The sequence below is a fragment of the Arachis duranensis genome, chromosome 9 (assembly GCF_000817695.3).
Source record: "Arachis duranensis cultivar V14167 chromosome 9, aradu.V14167.gnm2.J7QH, whole genome shotgun sequence".
In the NCBI taxonomy this organism is placed as follows: domain Eukaryota; kingdom Viridiplantae; phylum Streptophyta; class Magnoliopsida; order Fabales; family Fabaceae; genus Arachis; species Arachis duranensis.
In genome coordinates this window covers 77,947,745-77,967,546 of record NC_029780.3, presented here as the reverse complement: position 1 = coordinate 77,967,546, position 19,802 = coordinate 77,947,745, and the positions used below count along the sequence as shown (strand labels likewise).

General features: G+C 38.3%; 1 protein-coding gene and 1 non-coding gene across 2 annotated transcripts; both read right to left on the bottom strand.

Annotated features, from left to right (window-relative positions):
• Positions 1-8,133: 8,133 nt before the first annotated feature.
• On the bottom strand, positions 8,134-8,538 carry LOC107465981 (uncharacterized). The gene has a single exon (XM_016084969.1). It carries the CDS (start codon positions 8,536-8,538, stop codon positions 8,134-8,136), a length of 405 nt encoding a protein of 134 aa, XP_015940455.1.
• Positions 8,539-18,120: 9,582 nt separating this feature from the next.
• On the bottom strand, positions 18,121-18,224 carry LOC127742094 (small nucleolar RNA R71). Its single transcript, XR_008003281.1, has one exon. It is a non-coding gene; the product is annotated as a small nucleolar RNA R71 (small nucleolar RNA).
• Positions 18,225-19,802: the final 1,578 nt, after the last annotated feature.

Sequence of the window (19,802 nt, the reverse complement as noted above, 5' to 3'; positions counted from 1 at the left end):
GCCATTGCCTCGGCTGCTCCCACCGCCGTTGGACCCGTCGTTCGCGTCGTCGACCAAGGAGCGCTTCTGACCTGTCGCTGCTGCCACTAGGGTTTTCCGTCGCCGCTGTGCCTTATCATCGCCATCAAAGCCGCCACGAATAAGAGAAGGAAAGGGCGCTGCTTCACGCCGTCGCCGTCGCCAATGTCCCCCGTGAAGAGGAACGCGAATGGGAAAGAAAACAGGGAAGTTGCTATTGGGGATTTGGGAAAAATGGCTCTATTCTACCTCTGGTGCTTCTCCTCTAATATGTGATGAACCAACAATATTGATTATAGTCCTTTTCCCTTTTAATATGTGTAGTTCCTATTTCTTCCAGATACAATGGTTTGAGGCTTAGAATATTTTCCAAACACCCAGATTTGTTTCCTGCAGAGGTGAGTATCATTCATTTGAAGAAATCAGACTTTTAAAGAAATTATTGATGTTTCAGAGGGAGTGGTATTTAGATCAAAATGAAGATGCTATTGTGGATCTCTCAAGCAGAGCCTGGTTAGTTGGTATTTTTGGTCCCATTATTGTTATTTTAGGATTGTTGTATTATGATTTTCAAAGAATAAGATCACCAACCAGTTCTTGAATAAATAATTTATATAACTCTTATTTTTCTCTTTAGAATTCTGGTATATGTGACAGATTTTTTGCTATATTGGCAATTTTAGTAATAATTTATATAACTCTTATTTTTCTCTTTAGAATTTTGTTACAAATACACCATTATTATTCACGTACTCATTCTAGGGATTGACAAGGCTGGGAAAATAGTAATGCATATTTCAAATGCCATATTTTTACAAAATTATTGAACTTTGTTATGTTTCCCTGAGTTGCTAAATACATTAACTTTACAAATTTTGTTGGAGAGGATGTTGTCAGTGTACTCAAACATAGAAAGCCTTCCTGTTAATCGAATCATTCCAACTGTGGGGTTAAATATCGATCGTATTAAAGCTGCAATTAGGAAACTTGTGTTCTGGGACTTGGGATGGGCATATGTTAGAAGGATGAATTATTAATAAAAATTGAATTGAATTTTGCTTGTTCTATATCATGTTTTGGATTGATTAAAATGAATGATGGAATTTTTATTGTTGTTGAAATTTTTGTTGTTGAATATTCATTCGATTAAAAAGAGAAAAAGGAACTAAAAGAAAAAGAAGAAAGTTAGTATATTTGTTGTTGGCCTGTTGTTGCTGTGATGAGATAATGAATTTATTGTTTACATGAATATTGCTTTGGTGAATGGTAAAAATTGAAATTAATTCTTATATGTTTTATTAATCATGAACTACAATGGTGAATATTTGTTATTGCATTGAGTTCAATTATTGAATTTTTGCTCTTATACTCTGGCTATTTCTTATCTTGATGATGCTGTGTTTGAAAAACTTCTCCCAAGACCTCCTCCTCTTGCTGTTGATAATGAAGATGGTAATGTAGAAGCTTGTGAAACTCATGAAGATTTTATGATTGATGAAGAATAGAGTGACTATTAAATAACTTCTTTAGACTTTAGTTAATTAGTTGTTCATTATAGTAGTTTGGTTGGTTTATTTGCTACTTAATTTATTTTAGTTGCGTATAAACTTGTATGATTTGTGTTTTAGTTTGAGTTGAGAATTTGTGTTGAGTATGTGACTTTTGACTTGTTATGGTATATATTAGTTATAGTTCAATGGATAATTTGGTTTATTTGAGATTTCTTTCATTATTTGTAAAATTAATTTTTACTATAAAAAATTTCATAATTTTTTTATTTTACGAGTTACGTTTACATTCCGTCTTACGATTCAACAAATTATGATTAAATAATTTGTTATAAAATAAATATTGTGCTTTTGTAACTAAAAGAATGAAAAATGTTACAAAATCAAGTTATATTTTGTAACAAAAATTTGTGATAGGAAAAATTATGTTATTACGAAAAATATTTTAAAGGTCCAAAATTGTTACTACTTTTATAACAAATTTTGTTTTTTGTATTAAAAAATTTGGTACAAAATATTACTTTGAATTGTAACAGTTCTATTTTTTGTTACAAAAACTTTTTGTAACGGGACATACTACAACAATCCTTTTTTTGTTACAAACTCTTTTTGTTTCAAAATTCTGCTTTTTTGTAACAATTTTTTTTACAAATATTACTTTTTGTTGTAGTGATTAGGATATGAACAAATTGAAAAAATAATAGAGAAAAGAGAAAAATTTTAAGAGAAAAGGAAAGTGAGAAAGAGAGCGAGTATCTGAGTGAAATTAGCTAAATTCTGAATGAAAGAGAAAGTTTTGAGAGAAAGAAAGAGCATGATGAGAGAGATATGAGTGAATGACAGAAAAAAGAGACTGAGGGAAATAAACACACTTGTGAGAGATATCTAGAAAGTTCTAGCTTAGATAAGAGTGTATTAGTGTCATTGAATTCCAAAGAGTCTTGACGGGCGGAAAATTACCGATTAAGAATTTATAATAAAAATAACGTTGCAAGTACAGTTCTTAACCAGCAAAAATTTCACTTATCAATTTAAACAGGGTGTCACAATTCAGAATAAATTACTGGGAGTAGAATTCCCAGGTCGTTTCTCAATGAGTTGAAACAAGGTGCGGATTATTGATCAGGAATTTTTCTGAGAATTTTTTGATGTTGGAATTAGAAAAATAAATATTAGAAGATTAAGGCAAGAAATAATAACTAAAGGTTTTATGTATTTGAAATTAAAGGCCTTGGCTAGGAGAAAATTAATTGGAGTTTCTATCCTCGTTGGATTTCTCAAGTGTAATAGTAAAAGTTGTTGCTTCCAATTAATTATCCTCTTGCAATTGCAAAGGAAGGTCAATTGGGTATGCTAACTCTGACTCAAAAGTCCTAGCCCCTTCCTAGGGAAGGGCTAGAGTTAGTGAAAATAGAGTAAGGCAACAATTTCAAAGATTAAATTAACACTTGAGTTTTCCAACTCAAGGAGTTCTAATTAATTAACTCCAAAGCCAAGTTGGGACTCTACTCTATTAACATGAATGCCATTTTCACAAACATGTAAAGGGAGTAAAAAAGAGACATGGTAATTAAAATTGAATTAATAAAACTAAAATTTGTATTGAGAAATGAATTGAAGAAAATTTAACTAATTAACGGGATTAAATATAAAAATGGTTCTTTGCATTAATAAATTCAAAATTAAGAAAATCTGAACATTAATTGGAACAACTGATGGAAAATAAAAGAGTTAGGTAATAGAGAAGCAAACTAAATGGTGACAACTTCAAGCGAAGGTAGTAGCAGCTCTCTCAAAATCCAATCCAAAAGCGAAAACTATGAAAAATGATAGAACCCTAGAAGAGGTAGTGTTTTCTCTCTAGAATTCAAAACTAAACTAAAACTAAGTGAGAATGAAAGTGTGTCCAAGTCTCAGCTACACCTTTGCCTCTATTCTGGACTTTTGGGCCTGAAACGGGGTGAAAAAGGGGCCCAAAAATCACTCCCAGCGGATTCTGATATCTGCAGCACGTGACGACCTGTCACACGTATGCGTCATCCATGCGTACGTGTCGATGCGCATTCTCCTAATCATGCGTACGCGTGTTACACGCATGCGCGTCAATGCACTTTCTCCTAGCCACGCATACGCGTGCGCATCGCTGCTCGGGCATGAAATCCTTACTTCCTTGTATTGCTTCCTCTTTTGCATGCTTCTTATCCATCCTCTAAGTTATTCCTGCCCTATAATCCCTGAAAATACTTAACACACATATTACGGCATCGGATGAAAATACAAGAGGATTAAAAATAACAAAATTAAGGCCAAATAAGCATGTTTTTAATCATAGCATCAATTTAGGAAGGAAAATGTAAAACCATGCATTTTATATGAATAAGTGTATAAAAGATTGATAAAATCCACTCTATTTAGCACAAGATAAACCATAAAATAGCGGTTCATCAATCTCCCCACACTTAAACACTAGCATGTCCTCATGCTAAGCTCAAGGAAACCAAAAGAGTAAAGGAGGAAAGGTGAGACTTATACAATGCAACCCATGTATATGAATGTAACTACATGCTAAAATGTTCTACCTACTTGGTTAAGAGTAAACAAATTCCCCAGGACAAACATAAATAGATTCCACTAATTGAAATTGCACAATAAGATACAAGTAAACTTGTAAGAAGAAAGCTCATGAAAGCCGGGAACATAGAGTTGAGCATTGAACCCTCACTGGAAGTGTATATGCACTCTAATCACTCAAGTATCTTGCGTTAATCCACTCTAGTCCCCTCAAGTCATGCTTTCTAAAACTTTATTCTTCATCTAACCAATCAAAAAATATTTAGTGTACAAATGCAAACATCATGAAGGCTTTTCAAGGTTGTAATGGAGCTAAGGTAAGGGTGAGGATATATATATGGCCAAGTGAGCTATAATGTGAATCTTTGACTAACCTAAGTTCTTGCCTAACACATACACATACTCTATATAATTCTAAAATCATGCTTAGCTACCCAAAGTCTCATTTTCACAACATTTCACACACTTATATATCAATTTTAATTCCATCACATATGCATTGATCTTTTTATTGAACTTAACATTGGGGTAATTTTGTCCCCTATTTATTTATTTTTCTTTCTCTTTTTTTTCTCAATTGAAAGCATAATATATCAACGCATATGGTTTCTCTAATTTTCTACACGAATGAACATCCAAATTCCCTAATATTTATCAATAAGAGCAAAAATACATTCTCATCAACCATAGTTTTCACATTTCCTCACACTTAGTTGACACACACAATCTCTATCTTAAGCTAACCAAAGATTCAAATAGGGTAATTAATTATTTTTCTACTTAAGGCTAGTGATGTGGTAATATAAAGAACAAATGGGGGTTAAAAGGCTCAAAATGGCAAATAAAGGTAAATAAAATGGTAGGCTATTTAGGATAAGTGAGCTAGTATCAAATGATTGCCTGAATCACATGTATGCATAGATATACACTAAACAATGGACATATAGAATGGAACAAAGCAAATATTGCAATCGTAGAGAAGAAAGCACACAAGAATAAAATTCATGGTTAAATAATGTAACCATACAGTTAAGCTCAAAATCTCACAGGTTGTGTGTTCTTTAGCTCTAAACCATGTTCCAAATTACAATCTTCAAACAAGTTTAACAAAATTTTGTATTTGAATTAATGAAATGCTATAAAATGGTGTTTGGAGAAAGTATATATCAGTCAACCAAATAGTACCTAAATGCAAACCCTACTACTAGTCATGCAAATTATTCCATGTAACAAAAGAAAAATAGAGTATTGGTGTTAAAAGAGAGAGATGTTACCTCCAAAAGTCATTTCGACCTCCCCACACTTAAGGGTTGGCACCGTCCTCTGTGCCGTTAGTGATGAAAAGAGTGGTGGTGGGAGCATCGCTTCCACTGTCTGGCACATCATGGCTCTCCATGCTACGAGGCCAAGTGGAATCCAGGGTGTCTGTCTCTTCCCGAGGTCGGCGGGTGCCAAAAATCAACTCCTTCAGGTGGGTATATCGGCGCTTGTTACGGCGCTTCATTCGGTTAGCCCGCCGGTCTTGCCTGTCCATCCTCTCAAGGATCTGAAGGAGTAGTTGATTAGTTGAAGGTGCTTATGGTGTGGATGATGGTGGAATGGAGGGGGAAGGAGCGTTGTGGACCGAGCCTTCAGTTCGGCTTGCAGTAGGTGCAGGAGGCCTGATGTACTTCCCACTCGAGACATATTGATCATCTCGAGGAATCATGGCCTTCGTGTCTCCTGCCCGATAGGAAACTTTCGCTGTAGAGACCAAATCTGTAACTAAGGCGGAAAATGGTAGGTTGCTCGCGATGTGTACATGCTCCATAGCATGTCGGATGATGCGGGACAAGTTCAGTGGTTGCTTTGTCAGAATGCACCATATTATGACTGCTATGTCCATAGTGAAGGTTGACTCGTGGGTGCTCGGAAGGACATAATGAGATAGAATCTGAGCCCACACGCGCGCCTCGAAGGTAAGTACAGAGGCGGAGATGCCCTTGGGTCTAGCCCGGTGTCGTCCGTAGATCTAGGTGTTGCCAGGTAGGGCGATGACGCCTAGGATGCTTTTCTAGTCAAAGGTGTATGCCTAGCATTCTAGCTGGGCTAGCTAATAAGTATCAAATCCCTCTAGGCTAGGTGGAAGATCCAATACACTCTGAATGGTACCGTTGGAGACGGGGACTTGCTTTCGGTGAACATAGACAGACTGCAAGGCAGGCGAGTGAAAGTTGGAGTAGAATTCAACTACCAAAGATAAGTTGGCCTCTCACGGCTGCCTTTTTAAGAATCCCCACTGCCTCCTTTCGATGCGGGGCTCCACAAAGTCAACAAAATGTGTCGGAAGGATGAGGAGGTGTTCTTTATTGTAGTTCCTTTCTGCTAGAAGGGGGAACATCCGCTCACAGTAATGGTTGGTGAACCGTGTAGAATCCCGTGCAGGAAATGCTTTCTCCACTTCATCCACTCGGATGATCCTCTTGACCCTCTTAGTAGATGGTTTGACTGTTGTGGAGGGTTGGTCCTTAGCTGGTGCTCTTTTAGTTCCTCTCCTTGTCGGTGCTCTGTCAGAAGATTTCTCTTTTCCCTTTTTGGTGGCCATCCTGAAAAAGGAAGAAAGAAAAGGAATATCAAATTTAAATAGCTAATACCGAGATGATGAAAGTCCAAGTGATAATTAATGACAAAGGAAAAGATAGTGTCTTAAATACATGGTCGCAACAACATGCAAGTAGGACATCATGTAGCTTTATGAAGGCATATCATAATAACTAGATGCAAGAGGATTAAAAGCATGCAAGTAAAAGCATGAGAAGCATAGCTCAAGCATCAATAGCAAAAGGATTATCACATGTAACAAAATAATGAGCACTTTCATGTTGACAATTAATGACTAATACACTCAATACACAATGGATAGCAATGTTTTGTGAAAAAGAGACACTAAAGTATAAGAATAAAATAAGAGAAAAATCAAATGCCATGAGAGCCTTTTCACAAACACTTGGTATGCAAGTTAAAATTTCAAAATAAGGTAATTAATCCAATCATGTATGAGACCTAGAATAAAATATCAATTGTCACTCACTCCTCATAATATCCACAAGAAAATGTATAGCAAAAGAATCACCCAAATAAATCTCTAACACCAATATAAACAATAAAAAATAGGGAGGAGAAGAGAGAAAGAAAAATAACCTTTTAAGATGATGAAAATAGGGAGGTAATTGAGAGTGAGAGTGAGAGAGAAGTAATAAGAATGGAGGCAGAAGAAATTAAGAAACAGAGAGAAGGAAGAATGAAGAAGAGAGCAAGAAGAAGAAGAAGAAAGGACTAGGATTTGAAAAGAAAAGAAAAGAAAAATAGGTTTGAAAGAACATTGAACAGGGCAGCGCATTGAATAAGTGTCGCGGCACAACCGATGCGCACGCATAATCCACGCGTACACGTGGATGAGCTAAAAGGTAAGGGACGCGTAAGTGTCGGTCACGTGTGTGCGTGACCAGAATCCGTGCCGAACGCGCGAATCCATCCTCACTCCCGCACAACTCTCTGTTCAAAATACCCATTTACGCCGATTTTCACACCCACGCGTACGCGTCATGGATGCTTACGTGTGGGTTGTCAAAGTAACAGGAGACCGACGTGTCGGTCACGCGTACGCGTGACCACTGGCCGTGCTAGACGCACGGCTCCAGCACCAATGCAGCTAAACTCTCAGGCAAATTATGCATTGACGCCGATGGTCACCCCACGCGTACGAGTAGCCCACGCGTACGCGTGAGTCAGCATGTGCGGGAGGCACCATTCCTGCGCAGTTTCGGCGTAACTCTTTGCCCATTTTTTATTGTCGCGAACCCACCTTTGACGCGTACGCATCATGGATGCTTGCGTGTTGATGCTTATATATATAAGTAGAAGCAAATATGCAGAACTGAGAAATAAGACTTATATGAATAAAATGAAACTAATAAAAAGGGAAGATCATACTATGGTGGGTTGCCTCCCACCTATCACTTTTGTTTAACGTCCTTTAGTTGGATGTTCCATGAACTTAGTCCTCTTCTTGTACTGGATCCTTCAAGAGGAAGATCTCTAGCTCCTTGTTGCTCTTCATCTTCTCACCATGATATAGCTTCAAGCGGTGGCCATTTACCTTGAAGAAGGTGGGGCTTGACGGATGGCTCAAGTGGAAGACTCCATAAGGCTCAGCCTTCTCTACCCTGTAGGGTCTTTCCCACCTTGATCTCAGCTTTCCTGGCATGAGTCCCAGCCTTGAGTTATAGAGGAGACCCAAATTCCCAACTCTAAACTCTCTTCTCTTGATATTCTTGTCATGCACCGCCTTAACCTTTTCCTTGTAAAGTCGTGAGTTCTCATATGCTTCTAGTCGAAGGCACTCTAATTCTTGAAGTTGCAGACTCCTTTCAATGCCGGCTCCTCCAATCCTAAATTGCATTCCTTCACTGCCCAGTATGCCTTGTGTTCCACCTCCACTGGAAGATGACAAGCCTTCCCGTAGATGAGGCGGAATGGGCTCATTCCGATGGGTGTCTTGTATGCAGTCCTATAAGCCCAAAGCGTATCTGCAGAAAATTGCCGATTAAGAATTGATAATAAAAATAACATTGTGAGTACAGTTTTTAACCGGCAAAAATTCCACTTATCAATTTAAAAAGGGTGTCACAATTCAGAATAAATTACTTGGAGTAGAATTCCCAGGTCGTTTCTCAGCGAGTTGAAACAAGGTGCGGATTATTGATCAGGAATTTTTCTGAGAAATTTTTGATGTAGGAATTAGGAAAATAAATATTGGAAGATTAAGGCAAGAAATAATAACTTGAGGTGTTATGTATTTGAAATTAAAGGCCTTGGCTAGGAGGAAATTAATTGGAGTTTCTATCCTCGTTGGATTTCTCAAGTGTAATAGTAAAAGTTGTTGCTTCTAATTAATTATCCTCTTGCAGTTGCAAAGAAAGGTCAATTGGGTATGATAACTCTAACTCAAAAGTCCTAGCCCCTTCCTAGAGAAGGGCTAGAGTTAGTGAAAATAGAGTAAGACAACAATTTCAAAGATTAAATTAACACTTAAGTTTTTCAACTCAAGGAGTTTAGTGCACGGAGTTGCAATCGCACCTTTGCAACTCCTAACAACTAATCAGCAAGTGTACTAAGTCGTCCAAGTAATAATTCCTTACGTAAGTAAGGGTTGATCCCACGGAGATTTCTGGCTTGAAGTAAGCTATGGTTATCCTGTAACTCTTAGTCAGGAGATTAGTGATAAAAATGATTTCGTTTGTAAAAAGTAAAAGAGCATGAAATAAATGATACTTGTTATTCAGTAATGGATAACAGGTTGAGGTTCTGGAGATGCTCTGTCTTCTGAATCTCTGCTTTCCTACTGTCTTCTTCTCCAAACACGCATGGCTTCCTTCCATGACAAGCTATATGTTGGTGTATCTCTGTTGTCAATGGCTACCATCTGTCCTGTCAGTGAAAATGGTCCAGGTACAGTTTCTGTACGGCTAATCAACTGTCAAATCTCTTGTCTCGGATGAAAAATACTAGGCACAGCTACCGCATGGCTAATCATCTGTTGGTTCTCACTTGTGTCGGAATAGGATCTCTCTATCTTTTCGCACCCTGTCACTGCGCCCAACATTCGTGAGTTTGAAGCTCGTCACAGTCACCCCGTCCCAGATCCTACTCGGAATACCACAGACAAGGTTTAGAGTTTCCGGATCTCAGGAATGCTGCCAATTGGTTCTAGCCTCTACCACGAAGGTTCTGATCTCATGAGTTTAAATGCTTTATTGTCAGGAGATGCAAGTTTCATGGATTAGAAACCCAAGAGATACGCACTCAAACTGTCGTCCAATGACTACGTTGAGCTCGGGTAGAACAGAAGTGGTTGTCAAGCACGCGTTCATAAATTTGAGAATGATAATGAGTGTCTTAGATCATCACATTCTTCATGTTCAAGTACGAGTGAGTATCTTAGAACATAAGCAAGCGTGATTGAATAGAAAACAATAGTAATTGCATTAATCCATTGAAACACAGCAGAGCTCTTTACTCCCACCTATGGGGTTTAGAGACTCATGCGGTAGAAGATACAATATGAGATGTAAAATGTCATGAGTTCTAAAATGAATCTCTAAAAGTAGTTTTTATACTAAACTAGTAACCTAGGTTTACAGAAAATGGGTAACTAAGTGCAGATAGTGCAGAAATCCACTTCTGAGGCCCACTTGGTGAGTGTTTGGGCTGAGCTTTCAAGCTTCCACGTGAATATGCCTCAAATTGGAGTTAAACGCCACCCTGGGTGCCAAAATGGGCGTTTAACACCAAGAAGTGTGCAAGTTCTGGCGTTTTACGCCAGCTTGGGCCATCAAATCTTGGGCAAAGTATGAACTATTATGCATTCCTGGAAAGCCCAAAATGTTTGCTTTCTAGCCCAATTGAGAGCGCGCCAATTGGATTTTTGTAGCTCTAGTGCGTTTGAGTGCAGGGAGGTCAGAATCCAACAGCATCTGCAGTCCTTTCTGAGCCTCTGAATCAGATAATTGCTCAGGTCCCTCAATTTTAGTCAGAAAATACCTAAAATTACAGAAAAACACACAAACTCATAGTTAAGTCCAGAAATGTGATTTTTTTAAAAAATTAATAAAAATATAACAAAAAGTGAATGAAACATGCTAAAAACTATATGAAAACACTGCCAAAAAGCGTATAAAATATCCGCTCATCACAACACTAAACTTAAATTGTTGCTTGTCCCCAAGTAACTAGACAAATAAAGTAGGATAAAAAGAAGGTTACGGTGCAATAAAATCTCTGAGTCTTTAATGAAGCTCAAATTCAAATTAGATGAGAGGGGCTTATAGCTTTTTGCTTCTGAATGTTTTGGCATCTCACTTTATCCCCTGAAACTCAGAATGACTGGCTTCTTTCAGAACTCAGCATGCCAATGAGGTTATTGATTTTCCTAGTTTAACTTTGATTCATTCTTGAACACAGCTTCTTAGAGTCTTGGCTGTGACCCTTAGCATTCTGTTTTTCCAGTATTACCACCGGATACATAAAGGTCACGAACACATAAATGGGTGAACCTTTTCAGATTGTGACTCAGCTTTCCTAGAGTCCCCAGTTAGAGGTGCCCAGAGTTCTTAAGCACACTCTTTTGATTTGGATCACGACTTTAACCACTCAGTCCAAGTTTTTCACTTAGGCCTTCATGACACAAGCACATGGTTAGGGACAACTTGATTTAGCTGCTTTAGGCCAGGATTTTATTCCTTTGGGCCCTCCTATCCATTGATACTCAAAGCCTTGGATCCATTTCACCCCTTGCCTTTTAGTTTAAAGGGTTACTGGCTTTTTCTGCTTGCTCTTCCTCTCTCTTTTTTTATTCTTTTTCTTGCTTCAAGAATCAATTTTATGATATTTCAGATTATCAATAACATCTTTTTGTTTACCTCATTCTTTCAAGAGCCAAGCATTACTTAAATTTTAGTATCAAAAAATATGCACTGTTATGCATTCATTCAGAGAGCTAAAGTAATGCCACCACATATAAATAATTTGAATTTTTCTTATTTTATACTAGAGATGTTTGCACCCTTGTTCTTCTAAAAAAATCTACTATTTTATTCATGTTTAATGATGATAAGAAGAGTAAATTATAGCCATATTGGAAAAAAAATAAAAATAAAGCACTACTCATGCAATTTGAATTTTATTAAAATAATAGAAAATTAAAATGGAAAATTAAATGCTACTAAAACTTATGAAATAATAATTAAAGACATAAAAATAAACGACTTCTAATACTAATGCTCATGTAGCTCTTAAAATAGGTTTCTAATAATAAAAGTTATCACAGAGTTAGGACTCAACAACCTTTATTTTGAGAGATAAGTGTTCCTTCAATCTGTGGGATGTCTAGCTCTTTAAGGGACAGCTTCTGGTGCTTTAGCTCCTGTAGCTCACGCCCTTGCTTCTCTTGTTCTTTGAGCAGTTTGCAGAGTATGTTGTTTTGATTCGGCTGCTCTTGCATAATTGGTGCATGAAATTGTGATACACAATGGTGCCAATAACTTGGTACGCACAATTGTAATCTCAACTCTTTCTCACAACTTTGCACAACTAACCAGCAAGTGTACTGGGTCATCCAAGTAATAAACCTTATGTGAGTAAGGGTCGATCCCATGGAGATTGTCGGCTTGAAGCAAGCTATGGTCACCTTGTAAATCTCAGTCAGGCGGATTCAAATGGGTGATGGAGTTTTCATAAGAAAAGGATAAATAAAACTTAAAATAAAGATAGAGATACTTATGTAATTCATTGGTGGGAGTTTCAGATAAGCGTATGGAGATGCTTCATCCATCTTGAATCTCTGCTTTCCTATTGCCTTCATCCAATCCTTCATACTCCTTTCCATGGCAAGCTGTATGTTGGGTTTCACTGACGTCAATGGCTACCTCCCATCCTCTCAGTGAAAATGGTCCAAATGCGCTGTCACTGCATGGCTAATCATCTGTCGGTTCTCGATCATGTTGGAATAGAATCCAATGATTCTTTTGCGTCTGTCACGACGCCCAACACTCGCGAGTTTGAAGCTCATCACAGTCATCCTATCTCAGATCCTACTCAGAATACCATAGACAAGGTTTAGACTTTCCGAATCTCAGGAATGGCCGCCAATAATTCTAGCTTATACCACGAAGACTCCGATCTTTCGGAATGGAGGCTAAGAGAGAGATACACGCTCAATCTTAAGTAGAATGGAAGTGGTTGTCAGTCACGTGTTCATAGGTGAGAATGATGATGAGTGTCACAGATCATCACATTCATCAGGTTGAAGTGCGAGTGAATATCTTAGAACAAGAAAACTCCACCGTTGAAAATACATAAGTGGTCTGGAGGTCCAGGCATGGCCGAATGGCCAGCCTCTCCAAATATGAAAATATGATATCCAAAATTGTCTCTATGATCCGAAGATTCCTAGATGAAAATACAAAAGTAAAAGGTCCTATTTATAATGAAACTAGCTACTAGTGTTTACAAAAATAGGTAAATGATGCAGAAATCCACTTCTGGGCCCACTTGGTGTGTGCTTGGACTGAGCATTGAGTTTTACACGTGTAGAGGTCTTCCTTGGAGTTAAACACCAGCTTTGGTGTCAGTTTGGGCGTTTAACTCCAACTTTTATGTCAGTTCTGGCGTTTTGACGCCAGAAAAGGGCAGAGAGCTTGCGTTTTGACGCCATTTTACGTCATCGAAACTCGCGCAAAGTATGGACTATTATATATTGCTGGAAAGCTCTGGATGTCTAATTTCCAACGAAATTGAGGGCGCACCATTTGGAGTTCTGTAACTCCAGAAAATCCACTTCGAGTGCAGGGAGCTCAGAATCCAACGCCATCTGCAGTCCTTTTTCAGCCTCTGAATCAGATTTGTGCTTAGGTCCCTCAATTTCAGCCAGAAAATACCTGAAATCACAGAAAAACACACAAACTCATAGTAAAGTCCAGAAATGTGAATTTTTCTTAAAAACTAATAAAAATATACTAAAAACTAACTAAATCATACTAAAAACTATATAAAAATAGTACCAAAAAGCGTATAAATTATCCGCTCATCACAACACCAAACTTAAATTTTTGCTTGTCCCCAAGAAACTAAAAACAAAATAGGATAAAAAGAAGAGAATATACAATGAATCCCACAGTATCAATGAAACTTAGTTCTGATTAGATGACCGAGGCTTGTAGCTTTTTGCTTCTGAACAGTTTTGGCATTTCACATTTTCCTTTGAAATTCAGAATGATTGGCATCTATAGGAACTTAGAATTTTAGATAGTGTTATTGATTCTCCTAGTTCAGTACGTTGATTCTTGAACACAGCTACTTTATGAGTCTTGGCCGTGACCCTAAGCACTTTGTTTTCCAGTATTACCACCAGATACATAAATGCCACAGACACATAACTGGGTAAACCTTTTCAGATTGTGACTCAGCTTTGCTAAAGTCCCCAATTAGAGGTGTCCAGAGTTCTTAAGCACACTCTTTATCCTTTGGATCACGACTTTAACCACTCAATCTCAAGCTTTTCGCTTGGACCTTCATGCCACAAGCATATGGTTAGGGACAGCTTGATTTAGCCGCTTAGGCCTAGATTTTATTTCCCTGGGCTCTCCTATCTATTAATGCTCAAAGCCTTGGATCCTTTTTACCCTTGACTTTTGGTTTTAAGGGGTATTGGCTTTTTCTGCTTGCTTTTTCTTTTTCTTTCTTTCTCTCTTTTTTTTCGCCATATTATTTATTTAGTTATTTATTTATTTTTTTTTGCAAGATTTCTTATTCACTGCTTTTTCTTGCTTCAAGAATCAATTTCATGATTTTTCAAATTATCAATAACATTTCTCTTTGTTCATCATTCTTTCAAGAGCCAACAACTTTAACATTTATAAACAACAAGATGAAAAATATGCACTGTTCAAGCAATCATTCAGAGAACAAAAAGTATTGCCACCACATCAAAATAATTAAACTAGTTTCAAGATTAAATTTGAAATCCAAGTACTTCTTGTTCTTTTTTAATTAAGCACATTTTTCATTTAAGAGAGGTGAAGGATTTATGGAGTTATTCATAGCTTTAAGACATAGACACTAGACACTAATGATCATGTAGTGAAGACACAAACATAGATAGAACATACAGCCTAAAAATCAAAAACAGAAAAATAAATAGACAAGAAGATTAAGGAATGAGTCCACCTTAGTGAGGGTGGCATCTTCCTCCTCTTGAAGGACCAATGGTGCTCTTGAGCTCCTCTATGTCTCTTCCTTGCCTTTGTTGCTCCTCCCTCATAGCTCTTTGATCTTCTCTAATCTCATGGGGAATGATGGAGTGCTCTTGGTGTTCCACCCTTAATTGGTCCATGTTGTAACTCAAGCTTTCCAAAGAAGTGTTGAGTTGCTCCCAATAATTGTGTGGAGGAAATTGCATCCCTTGAGGCATCTCAGGGATTTCTTGATGAGGGAATTCCTCATGCTTTTATTGAGTGCTTATGCCAGGGCATCTTGGCCAGTTTCACTGACCTTTTCTTTACTGTTTTAGGGTAGTTTCATGCATTTTCTTAGTAAATAGGCAAGTTTTGGATAAAAATACACTTACACCTTCATTCAAGCAATTATTGTGAACTTTACATGATTTCATGAGGATTAGGTAGGAATTGTATGATAAAATTGATGATGCATAATCTCATGATTTGGAACAGAGCTTTGATGCACCTTAATTGCTTGATTTCAGGACAAAGGAAGCAAGAAGAAACCACGTTAGCAACCACGTTAATCTAATTAACATGACCACTAACGTGGAATGGGACAAGCTTGTAGTGTTAAAAGAAAAAGTGATCGCCAATAACGCCTTCGAAGCCATCATAGCCCACATTAGTTGCCATGTTAACTTCATTAACGTGGTAGCTAACGTAGAGGAGGAAGAAGAGCTCCAACGTTAGTGGTAAAAGTGGTTGCCACTAACATTCCACAAAGGTACAATGAAGCCACGTTAAGAGTCATGTTAATCCAATTAACGTGAACTCTAACGTGGGATGAAGAACCAATCACCAACGTTAGTGACACTCACCTTTGTCACTAACGTTGGACCAACCCAAGAGTGCCCACATTAGTGGTCATGTTAAGAGCACTAACGTGAGAGATAACGTGGGGCTAAGCAAGATAAAACAACGTTAGTGACACTCACCATTGTCACTAACGTTGGAGATGGCAATCACTACCACATTAGTGGCCACGTTAATCTAATTAACGTGAACTCTAAAGTGGGAGGGAGGGGCATTTGGAGCGTTAGTGACAAAGGTAAGTGTCACTAACGCTCTCAAAGCTTAAGCATGCCCACGTTAAGAGTCATGTTAGTTATATTAACGTGAACTCTAACATAGGGAAAGGGGGCACAAGGCAACGTTATTGGAAAAGGTGATTCCCAATAACGTTTGCGAAGGACCAAGAGGCAACATTAGTGGTCACGTTAGTGCCACTAACATTGAAGATAACGTTGATCATTTTGGGTTGGAACGTTAGTGGAAAGGTGATTGTCACTAACATTCTCGAACCCACATCCTCACTTAACGTTAACGCCATTAACATCCTAACTAACGCCCATGCCGAACTCTCACTTTTCTGCAAACAAAGCTGAGCCTAGTGAAGATTGTAACTGCTTCAACTAAAGATCAAAGGCCCATATCCAAGACTTTGGAGAACTACACTCTGTATATTTACTTTCTGCATGTATTCTGTTCTACCCTTTTTCATTTCCATTTCCAAAGCTATGAACAACTAAACCCCTTTGATTGGGTTAGAGAGCTCTGTTTTAATTTGATGGATCAATTATAGTTTTCATTCTTCTTCTTCTTTCTTTTCACTTGATTTACTAGAAGGATTTCGATATTAATCTAATTGGTAAGTTGTCTTGGAAAAGAAACTCTCTATAATTAGATCTCCTCTAAGCCTTGGAAAAGGGATGAGGAGATCATGCTAGAAATGCTTTCTCATGTTGGACCAAATTGGGGTTTGGGCGGATATAGTGACATGTAATCCTCCCAACACTTTGATTTGGAAATACATGTGGTATAATCATTGACCACACTTCATCTCTTCACATGAGCAATTAAATCAAGGAATTGGGCAATTGTTCACGCTTAGAGTGATTGGATTGTTAAGGAATTGGGATCCAATCACTTAAGATTTCCAAGGAGATCAATGAATGCAATGATTGAGGAAGAGATGAGAATGAACTTGATCTGGAGAATGCAACATCTCCTAAGCCCAATGAATCCCCATCTCTGATCTTACCCATTCTCTTTACTTTCTGCCATTTATTTCCATGTTCATCTTCCCAAATCCCCTTTTAAGATTCTACACTTTATTTTCTATAATTTACTTTCCTGCCATTTAATTTCCTGCAAATCTCAACTACATTCTGCTTAGCTCAACTAGCACACTCTTCCAACTATAGTTGCTTGACCAATCAATCCCTGTGGGATTCGACCTCACTCTATTGTGAGTTTTTACTTGACGACAATTCGGTATACTTGCCGAAGGGAAATTTGTTTAGAGACAAATTTTCGTGCATCAAGTTTATGGTGCCATTGCGGGGGATTGATTTTGTATCAACAATGATTAAGTTGGAAGTTCACTAGATTGAGCATTTTCTTTTTATTGTTTAAATTGCCTAGTTATTTACTCTTAGTTTCAATTAGTTTTCTTCCTCATCCCTTATTCCCTCGTTGTTTTCTTTTTCTTTGAATTTACTTACAATTCTGCTCACTAACCCACTAACTGTTTGATAATTTGCACCACTCACACTAACAATCACTCTAACACGAATAATCACTTCATTTTTTTTCTTGCTGTGCGCTTTGTTAGTTATATGACAGGGAGACGAAGCAAAGCTTCAACTCCCTTTGATTCCAAACAAGAGAGGACCCTCCGTAGATTGAGGAGGGAAGCAAGAGGGAAAAGAGTTGTTGGTGCTGAGGAAGAGGAAGAGTACTTTAAAACAAACATGGAGGAGAACATGGAAAACAACCATGAAGAAGAAGCTCACAACCATGCCAAAGAAGGCCCTATGAATTATGCTGGGCAGGAAAGAAGAGTATTAGGCTCTTACATCAATCCCAACCTAGGAAATTGTGGAAGTAGCATCCAAAAGCCAACCATACATGCCAATAACTTTGAATTGAAACCCCAGCTCATCACCCTTGTTCAGAATAATTGCTCATTTGGAGGAAGTGCCTAAGAAGACCCCAATCAATATCTAACCACCTTCCTGAGAATATGTGACACCGTAAAGTCTAATGGTGTTCATCCGGATGTCTATAGATTGCTTTTGTTCCCATTCTCACTTAGGGACAAAGCATCTAAATGGTTGGAATCTTTCCCGAATAAGAGCTTAACGAATTGGAAAGACGCGGTAAACAAATTTTTGGCAAGATTCTACCCTCCTCAAAGAATCAACAGGCTGAGAGCTGAGGTACAAACCTTCAGGCAACAAGATGGTGAAACTATCTATGAGGCATGGGAGAGGTTTAAGGAGTTAACAAGAAGATGCCCACCAGACATGTTCAATGAATGGGTTCAACTACACATCTTCTATGAAGGTCTTTCTTATGAGTCAAAGAAGGCCGTAGACCATTCATCAGGGGGCTCTCTAAACAAGAAGAAAACCATTGAAGAAGCAATAGACGTCATTGAGACTGAGGCTGAGAATGACTACTTCTATGCTTCTGAAATAAGCAACACTCGAGGAGTAATAGAGCTGAATCACATGGATGCACTGCTGGCTCAAAACAAGATGATCACCAAGCAGCTAGCAGATCTTACCAAGAAGGTGGAAGAAAATAGAGTCACAGCAGTCATCACCTCATCACCAGGTCAAGAAGGATTGAATGTAGGAGAAGAGGGTGACTGGGAACAAGCAAACTATGTTGGAAACTCACCCAGATAGACCCATGATCCATACTCCAAAACTTATAATTCTGGTTGGAGAAACCACCCTAACTTTGGGTGGGAAAATCAACAAGACCAAGGCCAAGACCAGAGACGCCACAACCACAATCCCAACAATAATGCAACTCACCAACATACCTCACAGAGATCCTATCAACACCCATCTAATCACCCTTCTCAACCACCTAACCTCAACCCACCATCACTAACAGAGGATAGACTTTCCAGAATTGAGACTCTACTTGAAGACATATGTAAAGAAGTCCAAGACAACAGAGTGTTCAAGGATGAAGTGCGAGCCAACATCAAAAACCAGGGAGACACCATCAAGAGGCTGGAGTCCCAAGTGGGATATCTATCTCAACAGTTTTCCAAACCCATTGATAGTTTCCCAAGTGACACAGAGAAGAACCCAAGAGGAGAAACAAAGAAAGTAAGGTAGGAAGAATACAAGATGATCACTATGAGTAATGAGAGGAGTATAGAGGAAGTGCACACACAAACAGAATATCTCCAAGACATTCCGAGGGAAAATCATGAAGAAAGAAACCATGCATCCCATCCCACACACAGGGAGGAGCTAAAGAAAAGGGAGACCCCAAACCCATATGCACCCTTTCCTCAAAGGCTCGAAGGTGGTGTAGCAAGGAGAATGTATTCAAGGTTTCTCAACATGTTTGCATCTCTTGATGTAAATATACCATTCATTAAGGCCCTCCAGCAAATGCCCTCCTACATCAAGTACATAAAGGAGTTGCGGGCCAAAAAGAGTTCATTGAAGGGTGGGCAAACAATAAAGATGAACAGGGAGTGCAGTACTCTCATTCAAACAGAGCCACCTACAAAGAAGAAGGATCCAGGGAGTTTTCACATTCCCTGTGCTATAGGAGAGACAATGATTGATAAAGGGCTCTGTGACCTGGGAGCAAGTATCAACTTAATGCCTTTATCCCTCATGAAAAAGCTTTAAATCAATGAGCTAACACCCACAGACATAATCATCAAATTGGCTGACAAAACTCAAAAACAGGCGATAGGAGTGGTTGAAAACGTATTAGTGAAGGTTAGGAACTACTTCCTGCCCACAGACTTTGTTATCCTGGAGATGGAAGATAATCACTATAAGTGATGAGTAAACTAAGATGGATTGTGCAGAAATCCACTTCTGAGACCCACTTGGTGTGTGCTGGG

Bases quoted from the DNA above. Each gene is read 5' to 3' on its own strand.
- LOC107465981 (XM_016084969.1), bottom strand. From the start codon at position 8,538: ATGCAATTTAGGATTGGAGGAGCCGGCATTGAAAGGAGTCTGCAACTT.